The 22,952-nt window shown below is 37.5% G+C and overlaps 1 protein-coding gene across 6 annotated transcripts in view; it reads right to left on the bottom strand.

The window, feature by feature from the left end:
* CHD9 (chromodomain helicase DNA binding protein 9) overlaps positions 1–22,952 on the bottom strand; it is a 47,996-nt gene that overhangs the window by 8,686 nt on the left and 16,358 nt on the right. For all 6 annotated transcript variants that reach the window (XM_026714041.2, XM_026714044.2, XM_026714043.2 and 3 more), the window contains 29 exons: positions 20,840–21,174; positions 17,949–18,060; positions 17,667–17,813; positions 16,960–17,028; positions 16,805–16,860; positions 16,241–16,358; positions 15,626–15,712; positions 15,166–15,303; positions 14,544–14,665; positions 13,563–13,806; positions 12,987–13,163; positions 12,041–12,184; positions 10,660–10,915; positions 10,027–10,237; positions 9,537–9,732; positions 9,283–9,450; positions 7,492–7,671; positions 6,893–7,003; positions 6,301–6,497; positions 5,614–5,813; positions 5,310–5,469; positions 4,471–4,560; positions 4,154–4,257; positions 3,940–4,057; positions 3,496–3,553; positions 2,409–2,451; positions 2,063–2,282; positions 1,754–1,956; positions 467–1,375 (listed from right to left, as the gene is read on the bottom strand). In XM_026714041.2, coding sequence (XP_026569826.1) covers positions 467–1,375; positions 1,754–1,956; positions 2,063–2,282; positions 2,409–2,451; positions 3,496–3,553; positions 3,940–4,057; positions 4,154–4,257; positions 4,471–4,560; positions 5,310–5,469; positions 5,614–5,813; positions 6,301–6,497; positions 6,893–7,003; positions 7,492–7,671; positions 9,283–9,450; positions 9,537–9,732; positions 10,027–10,237; positions 10,660–10,915; positions 12,041–12,184; positions 12,987–13,163; positions 13,563–13,806; positions 14,544–14,665; positions 15,166–15,303; positions 15,626–15,712; positions 16,241–16,358; positions 16,805–16,860; positions 16,960–17,028; positions 17,667–17,813; positions 17,949–18,060; positions 20,840–21,174 — 5,173 coding nt within the window. The remainder of the gene's footprint in view (positions 1–466; positions 1,376–1,753; positions 1,957–2,062; positions 2,283–2,408; positions 2,452–3,495; positions 3,554–3,939; positions 4,058–4,153; positions 4,258–4,470; positions 4,561–5,309; positions 5,470–5,613; positions 5,814–6,300; positions 6,498–6,892; positions 7,004–7,491; positions 7,672–9,282; positions 9,451–9,536; positions 9,733–10,026; positions 10,238–10,659; positions 10,916–12,040; positions 12,185–12,986; positions 13,164–13,562; positions 13,807–14,543; positions 14,666–15,165; positions 15,304–15,625; positions 15,713–16,240; positions 16,359–16,804; positions 16,861–16,959; positions 17,029–17,666; positions 17,814–17,948; positions 18,061–20,839; positions 21,175–22,952) is intronic.

The raw sequence follows: 22,952 nt of genomic DNA, 5'->3' as shown, positions 1-22,952 counted from the left end.
TTTTTAAAGAGTAAAAATCACTCTACTGGAAGAAAGATGACTTCATAAGAGGATTCTTTGTTTTGCAAAGAGATTATATACACCGTGAGCATAAGGATTTTGTCTGGACTGATTTGGAACTTATTTTCTCTTTCACAAACACTATGAAGTTCCAATGCAGATATTCTTCTGATTGTGAAGCTTTCTGGATCTCACGTTGCAATTTTTAAAGATGCATTTCTATATCCATATATAGAAAATGTACAAATTTTCATGTGAATTAAAGGGACTACCTTATATCAAAAGAGAATTCTCGTTCTGTTCTAAAAACAGGGATACAGACTATATCAAACGTTTTCCTTATTCTTAAGCAAGATTAATTTCCCCCCAGTTTGATTTTCTAAAACACACTATCTGAAAATCTGTGACAAGTAGTTTATGTCTTTCTCTGAATCAGCTTCCGAGTTTTTTTAAAAAAGGCACTTACGTCTCTTTTGTGCCTCTTCTTCATCACTGTCACTCTCTTCCGACGAAGAGGAAGAGGAGGAAGAGGAAGACGAGGAAGAAGAGGAAGAGGAGGACGATGATGCTGAAGAACAAGATGAAGAAGATGAAGAGCTGGACCCTGATCTGGAACGAGAGCAAGAGGAAGAAGACGACGATGAAGATGAAGATGATCTGGAAGAACAGGACGATCTCTCTGAATCGGAGTCTGAATCAGAGCTAGAGTCTGATCCTCTCTTTTCAGATCTCGGCTTTTTGGAGGCAGTATTTAGCGTTAAGGGTTCGGTCCTCGCTGCCACCATGCGCCTGTCGTGCTCTGCCTTCGGAACAGGCTTGGGGTCTGCAGCATGTGAGGGTGAGCCACTCTTTGGGCTCGACGGCTCTGCCTTCACTCCCAACTGCACGTTTTCAGTAGACATGGGCTCTTCGTCTGAAGAATGAGGTTCCTTGTGGTTTTCGTCCTTAGGTTTTGTGTCCTCCAGCACGTTCCCCTTGGCGTCTGGCAGCCTGGCTTGAGGCATGAGAGGAGAGGCTGACAGCGCCATCTGGTACTGTTGCAAGAGAGGAGTAGAAGTCCTTGGAAGGGCCGCTTTGCTGTGACTGTAGTTCCTCTGAGCTGACATAAAGGAGAGTTCAGGATCGCGGAGGATGTGGTAATCTGTCCTGCTAACTCCGTGTTTCGCGGCACCAACCAACAAATCCCAATCATGGGTCCCACATTCCCACCAAACGGGCAAGTCTGGATTTGGCTGACAAAGTTTTAATCGCTCACAGAGCTGAGGATGACGGACAGCTTGCTCTCGTACCTTTCTGAGGAGCTCGATACGGTATAAGGTTCGAGATGCACGCTCTTCTGTGATTGGCTGGATGAAAAGGTTTGAATCCACAAAGTCTGCACAGGAAACACACAAAAAGAATTATGACTTGTCTTCTAAGTTCAGTTGGAATCTGGGACATTAAATGTGCTTTATTTTTTAAGAAAGTGTTGTTTATCTATTCCCCCCCTCCCCCCCAATCTCTTTTTCTTTCAGGGAAGACTTAATGCTATCTACTAAGGTAAAACAAATCTAGGAGCTACCAGTTTTCTTGGGGGAAGAATTTCTAAACATTACAATATATCAAAACATGTATTTCCTGATGTAGGATTTCTGTCCTCGGGCAACTTTTCAGGTAAGTGTTTTATGGTTGTATTGCTCCTAAATCAGTTTTTCTTTCTTTTTTTTGGGGGGGGGGGAGGCGGGGGAGAAGGAAAGTATTATAAGCAACCCACCATCTTTTGAAGGTAGGCGACAGACTCTCCTGCACATGGCCATGAACGCATACAGATATTTCTCTAAACTTTCGTCCGTTTTTTTATGCAGCCTCGCCATCGCTCGAAATTTTGTCCAGTCAAACTGGGCTCTGTCTGGATCAAATACTACGCCAAAAGTAGACACCACTCTGTAGAAATCAGCTTCTTCTCTTCTTGTCCACCTAGGTGGAAGGGCAAAGGGGAACACTGATTGCAAACGAACCATTTTCCCAGAATACCATGGAGACATCAGGAGACTTTTTGAGATCTGCAATAATCGTAGCCTACCTTTGCTGCCTTTCAATTTTGGCAGCCACTTTTGGATTTAAAACAGTTTCTTCAAAGGCAGATGGCATCACGCAAGCCTGGACAGAAAATGGTGCTTGAATCGGCTGGCATTGCCTGCTCTTACTGGTACGCTGATATGCTGTTATGAGACGACGCAACCGTGTTGTTAAGGCAGACTGAGTTGGCCAGTAAAGCTTGTCTCCCTCAATCATCTGACCATCTATAATTGAGAAAGATGACTGTAAAAATTGGTGTTGGTTTACCATGTTAAGTATCAAACAAAACGGAAGGTTGCATTTCAGAAGCACAATTGTTGAAGTAGAAAGTTAAAACTGTGAGATTTTACCTCCATCTCCTATTACAAGATCCCCAGGCGATGAGGCATCATCCTAAGAAATAACATTCAGAATGCAAAATGAACAGAAGCACAATTCAGTTGCAATATATGCCATATTTTGAAGTTGACTCAACACACCAAAAGCAGCAGCGACTTAAAAGTTAACTATGGATGACTGATGAGTCTCATTTAAACATAAACTTGTGATCTCTCTGTACAAAACTCATGATTTCTCTATACAAAAGAAAAATTGCATCACATGAAACGAATGCAATTGTAATTAATACAGTTCACCAAATATAACCAAATACAACAATGAATGTAATAGTAAATAATACAGTTAATCAAGACAAATATGTAGCCTAGGGTAAGCATGAGAACCGTATAAAATGTATTTACTGTACTCATTTACAGGGTTTATAGGCGACTCCAGTCAGAACTGAGAGGAACATTGGGGAAAATATTGTCCCAGAGGAGGGGAAAAATCAGCCCTTTTTATCTGATTCATTTGGCTGGCAAATGTTATTGGGAGAAGGCACTCCCACAGATGTTCAGGCCTTGAACTATGAAGAACTTTAAATGTGCAACCAGCGTCTTGATTTGCACCTGAAAGATGGCAAGTAACCAGTGAGGCTTCCACACCATTGGTGTGTGGTAGTAATAAGAAGAGTCCATAGCTACTTGGACTGCTTTTATTCTGGACCAATTGTAATTGTGCATACTCTTCAGTGGCAGCACCAAGGGGATCACACTGAAGTAGTCCAACCGAGAGCGACTGTGAGCAAAGACTCCCATTCTAGGATAGGTCACAACTGTCACATCAGGTGAAGCAATGAAAAGGGCCTCCTAGCTGTAATAGCCACTCAAGTAGGAGTTGTGAATCCAGTAGGAGTTATAAGCTAACTCAGTACTGGGGAGGGGGCATAACCCCATCCAGAATTAAATTTGGAGTCTCTTTGCAGTTGGACAGCTTGCAAACCCAGAGCCATTCTGTCTTGCTTGGATTAAGCTTTAACCTGCTCCTCCCCGTCCAGATTCAAACATATTTGCCCAAACTGTAAAGAAACAAATGAATGATGAAGTGAAAATGTGTTACCTCCATATCATCTTTAAACAAGGCTGGGGCTGGTTTGTATTCTGGGTCTTCTACGTCCCTAAGAAACACATTCAACACAGATGTGTAAATGATATGAAATTGAATAACTATCATTTAATTACTAAAAAATAATGAGAATGATGAAATGAGCTTATTTGTAAGAAAAAGCAAGTACTACCAAAGAACTTGAGTCTAATCATCCAATATCTCTGTTCCTGAAACTGTGTTCATTGAGAAAGACCACTTGCTGAAGTTACACCTAAATCTCGAATTATCATAACCGTGTGAGGAACTGATTATGGTCCTGAAATCTTCTGCTTTCCAAAGTATATCATAAATCAGTGAGACAATATTCTCCATGAATCAAATTACTAACTGGGTGTAGTATTTGCATGGGTGCGAAAAATGGCAACTGGCTTCCAAAAGAAGTTTATAAATTCATACCCGTCCATATAATCATTTGCTCTCTGCTCTGCAGCCACGGCCTTATCATCTGGCTTCCCCACTCTTTCCAAGAAGCAAAGGGCAGCATCGGCTCTAATCGTGTTGTATTTTTCATAACCTGGAAAGAAATGTATTCTGAATATAGCCTTCAAGACGAAGTTCACCAAAAGGCAAACAAGCAAGCAAGCAAGCAGATAAGGTCCTTACGGCTTACCATGTTTAAAAACACCTATCAACAGAGATTTATCGGCTTCCGTATCCCACCATTCAGCTGGCACTTCAGAGTGGTCTGGTTCCGGGACCCAAATATCAATTTCACTGAAAGGTTTAGCCAGAAAGCAGGTGTTAAGTCTTCCCATCATGAGATATAAACTTCCATGCAACACAGAAAGGTGTACAATATATATATAAGTAATTAAATTTTAATTTAAAAGCGTCAAAAAGTCTGTTAAAGCTCATCTTAATTCAAAAGCTACTAACATTACTTAATTTTGACCAAGGAATAAAAGAAACAAACTTAATATCGTTTACCTGGAATCAACTCCTTCAAAAACTTTCTGGAATTCATTACCAATGACTTCTTGCTTCAAGTAATATAGCATTCTAACTCGAAGTAAAACCCTGAATATGCACGTAAAGATAAATATAAAGCTGTTTGAAACATTCAGATAGTTTTTATTTGAAAGAGTTCTTAATTTAAAATATGTATGAAAATATGACCAACAATGACCATAAAATATGACCAACAACATCCTATGATGATTTATCCACTAACACCACACAATTTCGGTTCATTTTTCCTGGCAAGATTCTAGATTGCCTTTAAAAAAAATCCTTAAAATATAATTTGATCTTGGTGTGTTTCATTTAAACTTAAATAGTTGAACATAAAGTCAAGATGTTTTGAGACATACCCCAAAAGCCTGAAGGGAGAAGTTAAACCAAATCCAGAAAATGAATGGACCACTTTTGAAAATATAAAAATGCAAGAGCTTCTGCCTATATAATGCTCTCTGCTAATGTTTTAAGACAATATATGGCAGTATGAAATTTTATTAACTGCCTCCAAACTGGGAATTGAAAACAAGCCTTGAATGAGTAGAATATTTCTCCCAAAAGATACAGGTGTATCCTAAATCTCTCTCTCCTTCTCTTAGGCATTTAGCGCCCTTTCAAGATATACTTGCACACGGAGAAGGCTGGTAATGGTAACAAAATCATTACCATTAAAACTTACCTGTTCATTAAAAAAAGTCAACATGAACTCATTAGGTTTAGCAAAATGATTTGTTTATATTTCTAGAAGATATATTTTAAATCTCATTCACAATTACTTTTTATAATATTCCAAGGTTTACAGTGCCACTTACTTATTACAGTGGTGTTTTATGTGCTTTTTATACCCATCATCTTGCAACAAATGTTCCGGATTGTACTTGCGAAGCCACTCGGCTTTATGTATATCAAATGTGCTTGTTTGGGTCTTAACTTTCTTTCCTTTTCTGCCCCTGGGGACGGGGGCTGACAAACCTAGGCCAAAGAAGAATAGAAGGCAGGAACTTACATTTTGAATTATAGCTTATTAGAATCACGTTTGAATAATAAATTCTTGTTTTAAAAAGAGCTTTTTGTTTGCTTGCTTGCTAACAGTAATATCCTACAAAAGAGGCTTACCTAAGTGATTCTGTAATTCTCGAGTCTGCCCATTCTCAGTCGGTGTAATAAGATCCCAGATAAAACTTTTAATCTTTTCATCTCCTCTATAATGGACAAGGCAATATGCTAGGAGGGCTCGGCAAATTATCTCCACATCTTGTTCGTTTAGCTGCCTCTTGAAGCGCCCATGCGATAAAATTTCTCTCCAACGACCCCACCTATTTTATTTTAATTTTGAACATTTGAAACAAAAGCAACATACTTCAGATGACTTTTTATGCGTTAACTCCCAGTTTTCTTAATTAAATGCATATTCTGGATTCCTTCATTACTATAAATAGATGACAGGATTGGCAATTCAGGTTGTCAATCACTCATTAGAATGCCATTAAGGAGGCAAAGATCTGAATAACTGTTATATGGAACATTTTAAACTATTTAAATTCTATGCGTTCTACCTTACAATATGAACTGGATTTCTTTTGGTCTATGACCAAGGACCATATAGCTTGATTTCAGTATTTGCTGAATGATAAAAGTTTTGTGATCAGTACAATCTACTCTTACAAAACACTACGTTATTTTGTTAAATTACATTATCGGAACCACAAACATCAGAAAAAATAGGGTAAAGTGAGACAATATTCTTTTTAAAAGGCACATTTTTCTTATACTATTCCAGAGCAAAAGAAAAAAAAATCTTACCCATAAACTAGCAGGTTTTTTTCAACCCTAAAGCATTCTGTTCTCCCATATCCACTGGAGCGATCACAAGGTCTCCGGAGTTTTGGTTTATCCTCTCCTTCACTTTCAATGTCAGACAACTCAGCGAGTTCATCTTTCGTAGCATTAAAAGGTCTTGTTTGCTTCCTAATTCTTGGGGTGTCAATAACCAAGCTATTCTGCATAATATAAATAAATGTGCATTTGAAAAATCTCTGCAGATTAAGGCAGACAGGTTCCCAAAGCTCAAATTTCCAAAGCTTGATGGTTATATAAAGAGTACTACAAGAGCCAGGATAATTAATCCATACCTTAAAAACCAGGATAAACCAGGATAATTAATCCATGCCTTTCCCTTAAACCTGCCTGGCTCTTCAAAAGATCCATAAAGTCCAGTGTCTTTCAGACGGTTTTATAAACAAAATATGCATATAATTGTAGTATTTCACCATATTCCACACAGAATACTATTATCCATAAAAAAATGCTCAAAGCTATTATAATTTATTTTCTAAAAAGTTGGCCATGGTCACCCAGAAAATACACTCGTAAATTTAATTGAAAATATACTTACTCTACCACTGATGGCATCTATGTCTATTTCAGCTTTTTTGGCCCATTTCTGCCAGAAGTTGGGGTCATCTAATGAAATATCTGTTCTGTTTCCAGATGCAACAAAACTAGCCTGAAATAATAAACAGTAAAGCACTATAATATACTAATTCTTTTTAAGGAAGGGCGAATTAGGCAAGATTGTATCTTAATGCTAGGAATGAATTCCTTTTGCAGGATCAGATACTTTATCAACTGTTACACATGATACAAATGTAAATAAGTATTTTTTAGTGGATTCAAATTAGCCACACAGAATTATTTAGAGGTAACATCTCTTTTTTCTTAGCATAAAGTTTTTCCCATTCTGAGTGAAGCTCTAGGGGTTTGAAAACAAAACAGACAGTTCCAAACATTTGGGAAATTTTAAGCTCAACAGAGTGTTCTTGAGCTTAAATACTACCAAAATATTCAAAACAACCCATTCTGTGCTCAAAGCAATTCAAAACAAAACATTTTGTACATCTTTTAAGAACGTCAGGGCAGTTCTGAGCTCTCAGAATTTCCTTAGTGCCCTGTGAAAAAGGCACATTTTATACTTGCTGAACAGTTTGTAACTACCTTAGCGAAAGTAGAGCCCCTCCCTTCAGATTCAATTGTGATTGTTTTTGTGCGGCGTTGCAAGATTTGATCAATATCTTCTTCACAGAACTTAGAGCCTTCATCCTCTTCATCCATAATGGCGCCATACGCACCTCTTCGAAGCAAGTCTTCAATTTCCTTTTTGGAAAGTTGCTGGATCTGAAGAAATAGAATTTGGGTACATTTAAAAGAGCAAGAAAAATAATTTTGTTTACTCATGCATAACAAAAAATGCTTCTTCTTTAATCATACATGTCATTTAATAAAAACAATTTCTTTCTACCTTTATCGTAAATATTCCAAAACATTAGGTTATTCTGGTATATTTTAATATAGATAGTCCTTGACTTACGACCACAACTGAGCCCGAAATTTATGTTGCTAAGTGAGAAAGTTGTTAAGTGAATTTTGCACTGTTTTACAAGCATTCTTGTCATGGTTGTTAAGTGAATCAATGCAGTTAAGTTACTAACAGGGGTGAAGTGAATCTGGCTTGTCAAAAGGTTGCAAAAGGGGATCACATGATCTCAGATATTGAAACTGTCAATAAATTTGAGTCAGTTTCCAACCGTCTCAATTTGGATCACATGACCATGGGGATGCTGCAACAGTTGTAAGCATGAAAATGGTCATAAGTTACTTTTTTTCAGTGCCGTTGTAACTTTGATTGGTCACTAAATGAATGGTTGTAAGTCGAGGAATACCAATATAGGGCTTTTTAGCTGTGCCACTAGAAATAAAACCCACCCATGGTTTCTTATTTAAATAGATGCGCAGTTTTAAGAAATTCCAAGCTGTATTTTGCAAGCTCTCCTTTAAGTCAGACATCTAAGGACGGAATGCAACATCGCCACAAAAATGTTCTCTCTTTAAGATAGTCGACTTTCTAACTCAAGTTTGTTGCAAAATGAATGAATGGTAATGAAAATAAAGAGAACAAAAAAATGAGAGGCTATGAGGCTTCGCGATTAAAGATTTCCTCTGGAAATTGGTTGGGGGGGAAAAGCACTTTTTCTTCCTTTCCATTTTTTTAAAATATTATTTTTTAATTATACATTTCCCTTTAATTATACATTTCTGCAATGACAGTGTACTGTCTGTATCAAATCTCTTTTGAGTACACCTAATATCATACACCAGTTATAGCCATTATTTCATAATATATACAATACAATCTTCACTTCTAGCTGCTCTATACAATTTAATCAAATGTACTCCTATGATAATATTACTTATAGTTTTATATATATATATATATATATATATATATATATATATATATATATATATATATATATATATATATATATATATTATATAATTGTACTTCTATTTTATTAATCATCCTTAATGATGAATTTACTAACTTTTGCTTCTGTTTTCTAACCATTTATAAAGTAAGTCCCATGTTAAATAATACTGTTTCCTCTTTATCCTTAATTTTCATCGTTAACTTGTCTAGTTCAGCAGTCTAGTATTTTTTAATTACATTTTCATCTATATACTTTTGATACTTTTATATCATGTATACTTTTGTTTTTCCAGTTTTGTGCGTACATAATTCTCGCTGCCGTTATTACATGTAATATTAAGTATATAATTCTTTTGTTGTGTTTCCCCGGTAGTATACCTAGTAAGAACTATTCTGGTTTTAAATCTGTTTGTTGTGCTGTCATTTCTTCTAACCATCTTTTTATCTTTAACCAATACTTTTCCTTCCTTTCCGTTTTGTGCTTCTAGTTTTTGTAAGGAAACAAAAGGGGTACCTACACCGCCAACGCTGTTTTCTCGGCCGCTCATGCTCTGCAAGACAGCTTTATCTAAGCCGAGCTTTAGGCTGGCTCTGTCAAACATTTCTCTCTCGTAGGAGTTTCTTGTGATCAGCCTGTAGACTTTCACTGCCTTGTTTTGGCCAATCCTATGACAACGAGCTTGAGCCTAAGGAGACACGACATCCAAACCCATCAAAAAGATCCAATTCAGTAAATTTCCTATAACACGATTAAAACTGACACGTTATATACCTGCAAATCATTCTGAGGATTCCAGTCTGAATCGAAAATTATACAAGTGTCAGCTGCTGTTAAATTTATGCCTAATCCGCCAGCTCTGGTACAGAGAAGGAAAACAAACCGGTCAGAATCCGGTTTGCTGAATCGATCGATGGCAGCCTGACGTAAGTTTCCTCTCACTCGCCCATCGATTCGCTCATACAGATACCTTTGAAGTGTAAAAAACAAAAGGAAGCAATACAAAGAAAGCCCTGTTAGTATTAGAGTTAAGACTTCAACAGATCAAATATCTAAGATTTCGTATCTAAGAATCAGTAGGTTTGTCAGCTCAAGCTACGGGTGCTGAAATCCATACACCTTCAAGCTGTCAAGGTTGAAAAACACTAACATTGAGAGGAAATCAACAGCTGAATATTCATGCACAGCTCAGCACATTAACCAAGTGCATGGAAAAGCACTTATGGTGAGCTCTACATGGGTGTTTGCAATGTGGAAAGCTCACCTTTTATGTATTAAGTAATCTTCCAGGATATCAAGGCAGCGGACCATCTGAGAAAAGATAAGCACCTTGTGGCCTCCCGCTTTCATTTTTGGAAGAAGTTTATCAATGAGGACTAGTTTCCCAGCAGACTGGATCATTGCTTGTAGGTGAAAATCAGGAGCACTCGGACTATAGGTTTCCCTAAATTCTCCTAAGATTTTTTCCTCAGCTCCTGTGTTCAGGAGAAGCAGAAAAAAACAATTTGCGTTCTTCTTTTGTTTCCAAGCACAGAAATATTATACAATTTTGGTCTGGATTGGTAAGAAGCACATATCATAAACAGAGCAATAAATCCTCCACGATTAGCACAAGGAAATATATACTGCTGGTCACCATCCCCTGATGCTTTTATGAATGCTTTGCATGCACCTGCAAATTGTCAGGTGAATCGCTGCTGTTATGTTTTCAACTTAAAAACATATAATAATGTTATACAAAAGCATAAGTTTTAAGTGGGTTGGAAACAACTGGATTCTCAAGGAGTCTTTCTTTAAAAAATTGATCCTAATTCTAAAGTCAGCGGTGACAACCTCACTATGAACAAGGCCTAAAGTAAATTAAAAAAGAGTTTTGTTTGTTTCAAAATATACCTACCTTTGATGAGATATGGGTGATTGCAGCATTTCCTGAGTTCCATCATGGTATTAACTAAGTTGGGCACGTTAGCTTGCCCTGCCCCTTTGGACAAAAATGCAAAGTTTTTCTCTAAAATAGCTCGATAGTATTTCTTCTGGATATTTGTTAACTCCACTTCAATTATGGTTTCCTGCTTGGGAGCCAATTTCTTCTCTACATCTTCTTTCAGCCTTCTTAGCATCATCGGTTTCAGAATAGCTTGCAACTTTTGCACCTACATAAAACATAAACAACTAACTGAAAGCCAAAGAACTAGAATTAACAAACCGTTCAGTTACTACGCAAGGCTGCTTCGAGGCTCAAAGCTAAAAAGGCTGCTTGATGTCACTTTTTGGTAAGAATCACAGAATCATCTTTTATTATTATTTTTTTAAAAAAATTATTAGATATAGAAAATAGAATTTTGAAGGGTAAGTTCCATGACTGCCATCTATGGATAACACATCACAGGAAAAAGAGAGCTAAACATTCAGGCAATTGGTTCCACATACAGGTAGTCCTCGACTTACAACAGTTCATTTAGTGATCATTCAAAGTTACAGCAGCCCTGAAAAAAGTGATTTTATGACCGATTTTTAGACTTACGACCATTGCAGCCTCCCCATGGTCATGTGATCAAAATTCAGATGCTTGGCAACTGGCTCATATTCATGATGGCTGCAGGGTCCCGGGATCATGTGATCCCCTTTTGTGACCTCTTGACAAGCAAAGTCTATGAGGAAGTTAGATTCACTTAACGACCGTGTCACCAGCTTAACAACTGCAGTGATTCGCTTATGAAATGTGTCAAGAAAGGTCATAAAATGGGACAAAATTCATTTAACAAATATCTCACTTGGCAACAGACATTTTGGGCTCGATTGTAGTTACAGGTTGAGGATTAGCTGTATTGCAAGAGCCTGCAAAATTCTTGGCAAATCATTTACTGAAACTGAAAGGAAATCTGGATATTGTCGGTTGCAAAATTTTGCTATTTAAAGGGACACAGTGAAAGCCAACTCTTCTACATTTGTTCTCCCTACAGGTGGGGCTGATGTAGCTTTTTGAACCCGGCAATATATTCATTTGCCACAAACTATGTAAGAAAGTAGGATTCTGCACATATAAAACTCACATTTTCTACCCATGATTTTTATATTTATACAACTGAAATTAAACAACCACCGCAAGAAATTAAAAGTAGTAGAATTCCTGAATAACTGTGACATTCTATAAAGTGTGCTGGGGAGGCCATGAAATAAATTAATGTACTGCCTACTGGAATGGGTAACTGGTTATATTCTAGTTTCTGAATGTGCCTCAATGTGAATCTTAAAGATGTAACACAAAAAATTCCTACCTGTTCCTCTGTTTTAAGGTCTCCAAATTCCTGCATGAATGTAGATTCAGCTGGGAATCGCAGAGGTTCAAGGAAGTGAAGAAGGCTGAATAATTCTTCTACAGTATTTTGCAGTGGTGTGCCAGTCAATAGCACCTTATGCTCCTAAAAACGTATGCAAAGTACATTGACAGGAAGTTATAAATCGTATTTCAGTGTAACAGGAATGATAAGAGAAAAATATAGAATAAGAGAATAACAGAGTTGGAATAACATTGCTTCTTGTCCTGCCTTCAGTTGCTTTGGAGCATAGCTTTACTCCCTCCTCTCTCTGGCAGCCCTCAAATATTGGAAGACTGCTATCATGTCTCCCCTAGTCCTTCTTTTCATTAAACTAGACATATCCGATTCCTGCAACCATTCATGTTTTATCCTCGCAAGCCAATTTATACATATTTACACATATAGGTTTACACATATGCCAATTTATAAATAGTTACTTTAGTAACCTTTTGATTTTAAGTAATTTCATTTTACGCCAATGACCACAAAACACCTTTTGAGCAACAAAACAAATGGCATGTAATAGAAAACAAAGATGTTTTAATGAGTTTAAAGGTCAAGAGAATCTAGGCTATATTGCAAACATAGAGATTCATGCACGGTATTATTATAGTTACATAGAGGCAAAGTTAAAAATAAAGTTAAGCAGGTAGAAACACACATCCCTTCTTGATTTATAAGTTGCAAAATAACAATAAATATCTTGAGCATGTGTAAATTCAACTCATGAGCATTTCTGCTCCCAAAGGACCTGATGTGAAGAAGTGAGCAACAATAAAGCCACCAACTCAAGCTAAGAATGCAATGTATCCCTTGATTTGGAGTTTAGCATTCTACTTTCCGTTGTGTATTCATCTTTCTTGATATGAGTCATATCTCATTACATTGCAAACTAAATACTCACAAGATTCATGAGTTTGAGTCCCTCCAGAAGTTTGCAGTTTCTATTCTTCAATCGGTGTGCTTCATCAATGATAACACAACGCCATTCAATTGCATTGAGTTCGGGACAACCCCCAAGAATCATTTCGAAAGTGGTGATAATGGCCTGAAACTTGTAGGTATCCCTAATGATGCGGCCCTGGGAGAATATAAATGAAAGCAAAACACAGTTTGCAACCTTATTGCAAACTTCTCATTTTTCACTGCATCTGCTAGTGAAGTTAATGGCTGGATGAGTGGGGAAGCTTTTTAAATGAGGTTGCCCTCTGATGAAGAACTGTATCAAAATTTACATGCCAAAACCGGTCTCTTTTGCAGCACATATGTGGTTAATAAACTGGTATGCAAGAGAAAGAAACCAGTTTGTAGACTGTAAGACTTGTGGGCTTCAACTCCTAGAATTCCTCAGCCAGCCATGCTGGGAGTTGAAGTCTACAAATCTTAAAAGTTGCCAGGTTTGGAGACCCCCACGCTATGCAATACATATACACCCACTTGCCATGTTTATTACGACGTAGAATTCCGTGCAGAAAATTACCTGCGAATCCCTGAAATACATCTCATAGCGCTGTATCATTTGCCTGCTAATCATGCTTCCGTGATAGACGACAACATTCAGATCGGCCCAGGTGCGGAACTCCCTCTCCCAGTTGGTGATGGTTGAAAGGGGAGCAATGATCAAGAAGGGTCCTCTTATGCCATTCAGAAGGATTTCATAGAGGAATGTTATCGACTGGATGGTTTTGCCAAGGCCCATTTCATCTGCTAAAATGCAGTTTTGTCTGAAAACACAAGTGCACTTGTTGGTAGGGCCATCAAGTGGAATATATACAGAATACAGAATAACAGGTGGAAGGGAGCTTGGAGGTCTTCTAAGCCAACTCCCTGCTCAAGGAGGAAACTCTATACAATCCCAGATAAAAGGCTGACCAATCTCTTCTTAAAGACCTCCAGGAATGGAGCACCCACAAGTTCTTGAGCCAAGCACTCCAAGAGTTCATTGTTCTCACTATTAGTGCCAGGTTGGATCTCTCTTCAGTGATGACACCCATTATTTCTTGCCCTTACCTTCTGCTGCTTTGGAGAATAGGTTGACCCCTCTTCTCTCTGACAGCCCTTCAAATATTGGAAGGCTGCTGTCAGGTCACCCTTAATCCTTTTCTTCATTAGACTGGACTAGAGAGTAGATTTGTTAGAATAAAATATCTATGCTAGATTTTGAAGGGTACTTATTAACTGCAATTAAAAAGTAGGGATAAATTTGTGCTGCAAAAATGGCTGGAAAGACTTCAGAGATAGTAAGACCTGACTAAAAGAACATTTTTGTGGGCTTCCCTTGATTGCTTCCTATGCCTCACAATAAGACGCCCCTCAATCTGATCCTGTGTGTACTAATTTTAATCATATCCCATCTTGTTATTTTTGGTGCATCTGACCGTGTTACAAACCAGGAATACTTCAACTTACTTTAGAAGCAGCTATAAGATCAACATTACTTTGACTGGTATAGAGAACATACCTGTTGTACCAATTGAAAAGAAGCCAGTTGAGACCTTCTAATTGGTATTCCCTGAGTTGGTTGCCATTTTTATATTCCCTGGACTGTTCTATTTTCTTCCATGAATTAGGTGGAGGGCGATCCTTGGAAATAAAATACAAAATGAAAGGTCTTTGAAATTATCCACTTAATTTTTTTTAAAAAGGAAAGAATGTATGGGGGAACGGAACGGCTATGGAGAATATATCCCTGTAAATCTGGGACACTGTAGACTAGCTTCTGAAATACAGCTGCTGAAATATGCACATTTGCATGAAATAACTTGTAAGAAATTAGTCTGAGTTTTTGTTTTCATCATGGAGAGAGAGAGAGGAGAGAGAGAGAGAGAGAGAGAGAGAGAGAGAGAGAGAGAGAGAGACTGACTGACTGACTGACTGACTTTCAGGGTCTTACAATCCAATCTAATCCAATTCAAGCCAACCCATTCCTTGTCTTATCCTCAACATCAGAGACCAGACAAGAGCTTTTATGTTTTATTTATCTGAAGGAGCTGAGATGGCTTTTTGCAACTCAAAAGAACCTCATGATACTATTTCTAGTAGTATTTCTCAGTAGAATGGTTAGTTATCTCTAGTTATCTTACCAATCGTCTTGAATCAAGTTTTAAAGCTTGCAGCTGTTCAAATTCTTCTATTTTTCCTTGGTCTACATCTTCTTTCAATTCCCAAGTGCTGTCTTCATATGGCAAGGAGCACCATTTTACTAAATAGTAAGTAACATGCTGCAGAGGGGAGGGAAATTACATGGGTTATCCACTCAACCATCAGGGCTCTCACGTATAATTTCTGAGTATAAATCTTCATTGAGATGCATTGAGCTTCCTTTCCCCTTCCTTTTTCTTTTTTCTTTCCTACTGCTCAGTTCTTCATGTTCTGAATATTAAATTTGTTATTCACCTATTTATTCTGTCCTACATTTTATTTCTATAGCTCAGAGCTAATTATTTGAAAATAAATATATATGTGGGTCATGTACATATCAGTGTATATAAATGTTAGTTTCTCAGCCCTTGATTTATATGTGTTTTTTTTTTCAAATTATACCTCTCCAGTGTCTTTATCTTCACAAAAGGAGACTTCTAAAACCCGGTCTACTTCAATATAATCAGGATTAAAAGGTTCTTCCTCCATCTAAAAATTAAAATAGGGTTATAAATATGTGTATTTTATTTACCTGAACAAAATAACACAGTGACAAACTTGAGATACAGACTGCTATGCACTGTGATGAATTCATATTACTGACTGTACCCAAATTATTAGTAGCATGCCTTGAAAAAATTGTTCTCTTCCCTTTTTAAAAAGAAAAAAAAATATTTATAACATTTGACTACTGAAAATGAACAGTGCAAGTATGTTCTTTGCTAAATCAACACCCCAGACTATAACACAGGGGTCCACAACTCCCGGTCCGTGGAGGCCACAGCATGCCAAAAAACCGGTTGACACAAACAAATGAAGCCCCATCCATGGGATGCAAAACCAAGCCCCCTCCAGTCCCCAGAAAAACCCTCTTTCCACGAAACTGGTCCCCAGCGCCCAAAAGGTTGCGGGGGTGGCACTGCTGTAACACGTCAAGAGCAAATTGTATAAAGCCATAGCAGTCAATACATCGATCAGTTTAGCAAGGTTTCTGGGTAGAATTTTATAGATACTCACATCTGCAAAAAAATGGGCTCTCTGTGCTTGCCTCAGCTTGAAACGCTTGATTTTCTGCTGGATTCTTTTGTCCTTTAAAAGCTGCTGCTCTGTGGCCCATTCACAGTGGAGGTAGGAGCTAGCATTACAAAAGGACATGGAACTGTATTACTGCCAGCACAGGTTTTTATGCAAGCTTTTACCACATTAAGACAACTTGTGCAATGAAAAGTGAAACTCTGTTGTTTTTTTTGCTAGAATTACATTTACGTTTATATTTTAACATCAGATCTCTACTACAACATGCACAGGATAGGAAATTCCAAGCGATGGATCTGACTCATAAGCAGGAATAAAATGTTTTCCTTCGATATTGACAGAGTTCTACATAGCCAAAGGAATTTCAGAACCAAGGACAATTCTGTTCTATGGTTGCCTGACTTTAAAAAAAAATTACAAACTCAAAGATATGCTATTAATTTGAACAAACACTCCAAAATGTAGAACTCCTTCATACAGCCTTATCATTTTAATTAGATGTGATGAAGTAGTCAACCAAAATAACAATTTAACTACAATACTTACTAGTTTTTGTATTTAACAAAAAATTCTTCTGCTTCTACTGACACGGTCCCAGGAATCTGAAAATGTACATCATATAGCCTGTTTAATATGCATTTACACATTTTATTTCAATTCTGAATTTAAAAACTCATGAATACCTCCATTATTTTACTCACTTCTTTTTTTATAATTCTGGAGGATAAAATTTTATCTACAATTGCTGCATCTTCTTCACTTGGATTCTCCTGTTTAGATGAAAATATGAACAATATTTTAATTATACAAGAATTATTTCCATGGGGGATGCCGAAGGAGAAGGAATTACTTAGCAACTAAAACGTTGTGAGTGTGTATTAGGACTGACTCACATTTTCCACCTGATTATTCAATAAGTGTGGCAAATAAAATCCTAGACACAAAGTTCTGTTTGTATTCTTCCTTTCAGTGAACTAGGCAGATACTCATATATTTTGTTTTGACAATACAAGGATATTCTGACAACAGTGAACTCCCACAGCAGTGGAATAGCTAAGTGTATGCATTGTGTATCCAGCCCACAAGAGGTCCTTTGAGTAAAAGGATTTGGAGAGCACCCAGAGCACAATGCACCATGTATTGTTCTCAGACACCTAGTGCTCACCAAAATGGGATTATAGCTAACTCATGGTAACCAGCTGCTTCTTAGGGTTGTTCCTGAAATCATACTGGGGCTCCCTGAGGCAACGCAAGAGGTGTTGACTATAGTATCCCACTACAAATAATTTTTGACAAAATGTATCTGTAGCCGTTGTTGCCTAGATAGAGAAACCCCCAAACCTGTCCCTGAAACTTATATGCAAGGAGAACTGCAAAACGTAACCTGCCCAGTTAAGATTTTACTTACTACAAATAACTGTAAAGGTTGCTCAGCCGGCAAAGGAGTAGAATTTTTTTTTATTTTTACAGAAACTTTGGTTTCTTCCTCAGATTGCTTTCCTTCGCCTTCTTCGGCATATTTCTTCCTTTTAACTTGTCGATTCGATCTTCTCTTCTACAATAGGTAGAAGGACATGACCTTAACCCATCATTTGCAATTGTTTTCTTTCTCTCTCTCTCTCTTTTAGGGTACGGGGGTAAGATAGGTTGACCGAGTTAATTAAAAAAAAGACTGCTTTTTTAAAAATACCTGTGAATTTTCATTTTTGAAGGGTTGCCGAGTTGTCTGTTTAGCATCTGACATTTCATCTGAGGAATCATTTTTTCTCTTCTGTTTTTTACCCAGTGTAATGATAAGCTTGCTGTTTTGAGACAAAATACATGGTTACCAGTGCACAAAACTCAAGCCAGGATGGGAATATGAAACATCAAGTCACACACAAACTTTTCTTACTATTATTAAAAATGTTTTCCCTACTATTATTAAAATTAAGAGTGTTTGGTGAGTTTAATCTCTGAAAGTAGAAGTATTATTTTGTGGAGAACAAATTGAAGAAGGAAATCATTGTTTGATCCTAGAAGCACTAAATATTTTATATATAAAAGCCACTGAAATGAAAATATATGTAATGGACGTACATGGTATGTGATTATTATTAACTCACAATCTAGAGTAAGCACAGCACAATACTTCAGGTTGACAGTTTGAATTTCAGATAACCAAGTAACATAGAAAGGATTTCATTACTAACAACCAACGACTTCATAAATGCAGGGGGAAATTTTATTCTAATGCAACAGCATTAATTATATTTCTGCATTTATACTCAAAAGGTTAAAGAAAAGAGAGCAATATTAATCTCATCTCATCTCGTTTTTAATCAGGGCTGCAGAGACATATAATTTCCCATATTTAAAATCTGACAAGTGCTGCTTTTCATTGCATTTTTAAAATATTCACAATGTGATTACAATCCAACCCCAATTTAGATAAAGAGATGCCCTTAGATGCATACTTTACATATTGTGGATTGGATAATTACATACCATGTAGAACTGAAAACTGCTTTAGAACAGACCTTTCTGTCGCTTCAAAGCCCTGATGCCCGCATAATTTGGCCTGATTTTATACACTGTAAATATATATTCATTTGTTGCAACTAATACTGCAGTCGCAGCAAATGAATATCATATATAAGGGATGTTTACTTTATGGTTGTCTGTCTGCCTACCTATGTATCACATATAAACACGGCTAGCTACTGGAAGATAATTTTTAAAAAATCATGACATGTAACTGGCTCAATTTCAGTTGCACTACATTAAAAGAAAGAAATACTGTTTTAAATGACAACCTTATATGTCTGAGTTAATGAAGTGCCAGGTAATATTAGAGTTAAGCAATAATTCATCAAGCTTACAAATTTTACCACTTTTAACATTCAATTATTTCTAGACAGAGTACCTAAAACCAAACAAGCAAGCAAAGAAACAAAAGACACAACCCAATCCCATTTTCTAACTTTACAAGCATAAAAGATTTAGGGGCAGAATCTTATACAAAAGATCTTGAGCCTGGGCTGCACTTTTGAGTTGTTTAAAAAGAGTCCCCAATGTACATCTCCTATGGGAGGGAGTAAATCATGTGGCCCAAGAATCATGTATCTCTCCAACTTTTAATTTACAATACAGAATGCTCTCATTATACCATAATTGGATGTTGAATCAAATAACATGCATGTGACATTTATGTAAGGTTACAAGGTTGCATACTAATTTAAAATATATGAATAATTAGCAATTTATAACATCAAAAATCAAGGTGACGTTTTTAAGCAAGTGAGACCCGTAAAGATTTTGAATGCTGTAGTGTCAAAGAACAAACTACTAAATAGGATTTAAACAGATTGCACAAATAATTGTCTGTTTGGCTGAGTAAAACACTACTTCCATTACTGCAGGGGATATGGCCCTTTTACAATCTATGAACTGAGGAATTCTGGGAGTTGAAGTTCATAGATTGTAAAAGGGCCATAGTTCCCCACACCTGCCTGAATCCGTTTCAGCCTGCTTCGGCAGTGGGCATGAGATGGAGGTAACGGGGAACTGGGTTTTGTGCTACTTGTAAGCAGGCTGCATGGATGTGCCCTTAAGTAGTTCACAAAATCCATTTACTGACAAAGCAAACAACCAGCAGACAATTCCATACCTGGAAACATGCTTTAAGCCACATCCTTTGTTCTACCCTTTCTTATTTTAATAAAACAAGCGTCCCTTAATCATCAAACTACAGCTGCCGCAGTCAGACCATGCTGGCAAGCTTCCACATCACACATGATTCATCCTGCCAACTTCATGACTCATAATTCTGAAATCCACCTAAGATTACATAGATCAAATCCATGTCTGTGGGCCTCAAACAATCATGGACGTGCCTACCCAAAGCATAGTCTACCTTGTGCTACCTTGCAAAAATGGACTAAGATTGGTTCAAATCCACTTTTAGCCATGGAACTTCCTGGGTGTTTTTGCATCAATCATTTTTTTTCTCAGCTCAATTTGCCTTTGTAACCTGATTGCTTTGGGGATAAAATTGATGGTGCTTTGGGGGGCACCTCCCCGATGTAATGTAGGCTATGTTAGCTCTAGAAATAACATGCCATATAAACCCATAAAAAAAAAATAGCATAAGCTGGGTTTAAAAAAAAGTTTAATAATTAATCCCTAATTGACCAACTCTCTCTCTTATTAGATTGAGGAATGGACCAAACTAAATTTGAGTGGCAAATATGTCAGTTATATTAGTAGTTCCAACACATTCTGTGGTGATTTATTTGACCTTGGGAGACTAGGTAGATAAACGGATAGCATACAACACCAAAGAAAACACTTATTTATTACTAGATTTATATGTTCCTCCAATTTCCAGGCGCTAGATAGTTCAAAACTGGGCTACGGGCTTAGTCAACATAAAGTTTCTAGAATATATCGACTTTTTAAACCGCTGATATAATTTTTCACTATTATTTCAAATTCTCGACATCGTCTCGGTTGTATCGTCACCATCATCGCCTGAATTAAAGTCCTCCTGAAAGCAAAAACCGATGGGTAGGGCATGAAGGAGAATGTGAGCCGACTTACCTGATCTTTGCCCTCTCTTTAGTTTTGGAAGAGCCAGTTTTGGCCTTCCTGCTTTCTTTGTCTTTCGGTTTGGATTTAGCCTTTCTCCCTTTTTTTTCTTCTCTCCCCTCTGCCGAGACACTGGGGAAGTTTTCTGGACTCATGACTCTTGGGATGTTTCTCTCCCCTCTCTCTTTTGCTTTGGCTATCGCCTCGGATATGATGCGATTGGCTTTCTCCTGCTTGCTTTCGGATTCCACCTTTTTCTTCTGTTTCTTCTCGAGCATTGATTTCACCTGGGTATTCTGCAGCTTAGTGTGTACCCCGGAACCATCTGCTTTCTTGGCAGAGGGGGGCTGCAAGGGGGAAAAAAAATATAGGTTACTCATCTTAGATGATGGATGTAGCCCAGATCTCAGGTCAACAAGAATTGCTCCTCCCAAAGACAGGTAGACCGCAACTGAGCCCAACATTTCTTCTGTTGTTGAGTGAGTTTTGCCCCATTTTACAACCTTCCCTGCCATGGTTGTTAAGTGAATCACTGCAGTTGTTAAGTTAGTAACCCGGTTGTTGAGTGAATCTGGCATCCCCCATGGACTCTGCCTGTCAAAAGGTTGCAAAAGGGACCTTGGGACACGGCAACGGTCATAAGTACGAGTCAGCTGCCAACCGTCTGAATTTTGATCCCAGGAGAATGGGGATGTTACCAAGGTCGTAAGGGTGAAAAAGTCGCTTTTTTCCAATGACACTGTAACTTTGAACGGTCACTAAATGGACTGTTGTAAGTCGAGGACTGCTGCAAGTGATTCCAGCACTGAATTGAAAATACTAGGCACATTTACACAGAATAAATGTGTTCTAAAGGACTTGCTTGCTTGCTTCCAAGCTTAGAAGCGCAGTTCAACAACGCTATTTGTAGTGGGGGTGAGGCAAAGCAGTGGATTGTTTGACACCTCCAAAGCTTTCCATACCTGAATCAGCCAAGAAGGGCAGGGTGGTTCGCAATATCTCATCTCTTTTTTTTTTGGCGGCTCTTTTTAAAACTTCCTCTCTCATTCACTGCATCAAGATAGCAGAAAGGCCTTTTAAAGGAAGGTAGGATTTTCAGCAGGGAAAGGATATTTTGTTCCCATCTTATTTTTCCTCCATGCAATGGATCAGGAGGCCAGAACTGTTTCTAGATGGTAGACATCTCGAACTACATCCGATACTTACATGCTGATTCAATAAAAAGGAAGTGTTTGAATCATATCACAGATTTTCTAAAGTTATTTTTAATCGATCATTTAATTATGATCAAAAAAATCATAAAAACAGGATTGGTGGAAATCATAATTCTGAAGAGGAAAAAATATCCAATACTCTGACTTCTCTGCAACATTTAGGAAAAAAAAAAAGATGCCTAACTTCAGTTGCAAGAAAATGACTTCATATGAGGCCTGATTTATTTTGTGCAATAAAAACAAAAACCAGCATCGACACTTTAAAAGGCAGATTACATTTGTAAACAGGCAGATAACATTTTCCTCCATTGCAAATGGTAGTCAGACTTAAATATAAAAGGTAGCAGAGCTGCACATGGTTACATCAAAACAATGAAGCTGAAATATATTTTGGGTTTTACAATTTTTGACTTTGGAATCTGAAAATTCTGTTGCATAAAAATGTGCAGGCTTTGAAATCTTCAGAGTCTGGAGGATTAGTGAGCATGCCACAGATTCAGAGCACAACATAAGGGTCTGGTTTCCAGTCTTCAATCACAATTGTGGGTGGGCCAGTATAGCATTCCTGCTGCAACTGCATTTATCCATATTCTCCATTTTAATTTTTTGCTTCCTTCTTTTCTGCTCTATTTCACCTGAGTCATAAATTTACCTCTGCAGGCCCACTCATGTTTTCATCGCTGCGCATACAAAAATACAAAGGTATTTTTAAATATATATTTTTGTACAACTGCTTCTTAGTCATTCTCGTTACATTCTCCCTTTGCATTTTAAAAACAAAATTTCTTAACCGCACTTTTTCCTATCTGAACAAGCAGAATACGGCAGTATAAAGAACTCCGAGGAAAGGAGCACCAGTACATCATCCCCTGCTCTAGTGAAGTTAAAGATTCAAACGATGTACCGATGAA

This window comes from Pseudonaja textilis, chromosome 11, assembly GCF_049901715.1.
Source record: "Pseudonaja textilis isolate UNSWEBS1 chromosome 11, rPseTex1.2, whole genome shotgun sequence".
In the NCBI taxonomy this organism is placed as follows: Eukaryota; Metazoa; Chordata; class Lepidosauria; order Squamata; family Elapidae; genus Pseudonaja; species Pseudonaja textilis.
Note: the sequence above shows the minus strand (reverse complement) of the source record. Positions and strands in the feature narration are given on the sequence as shown.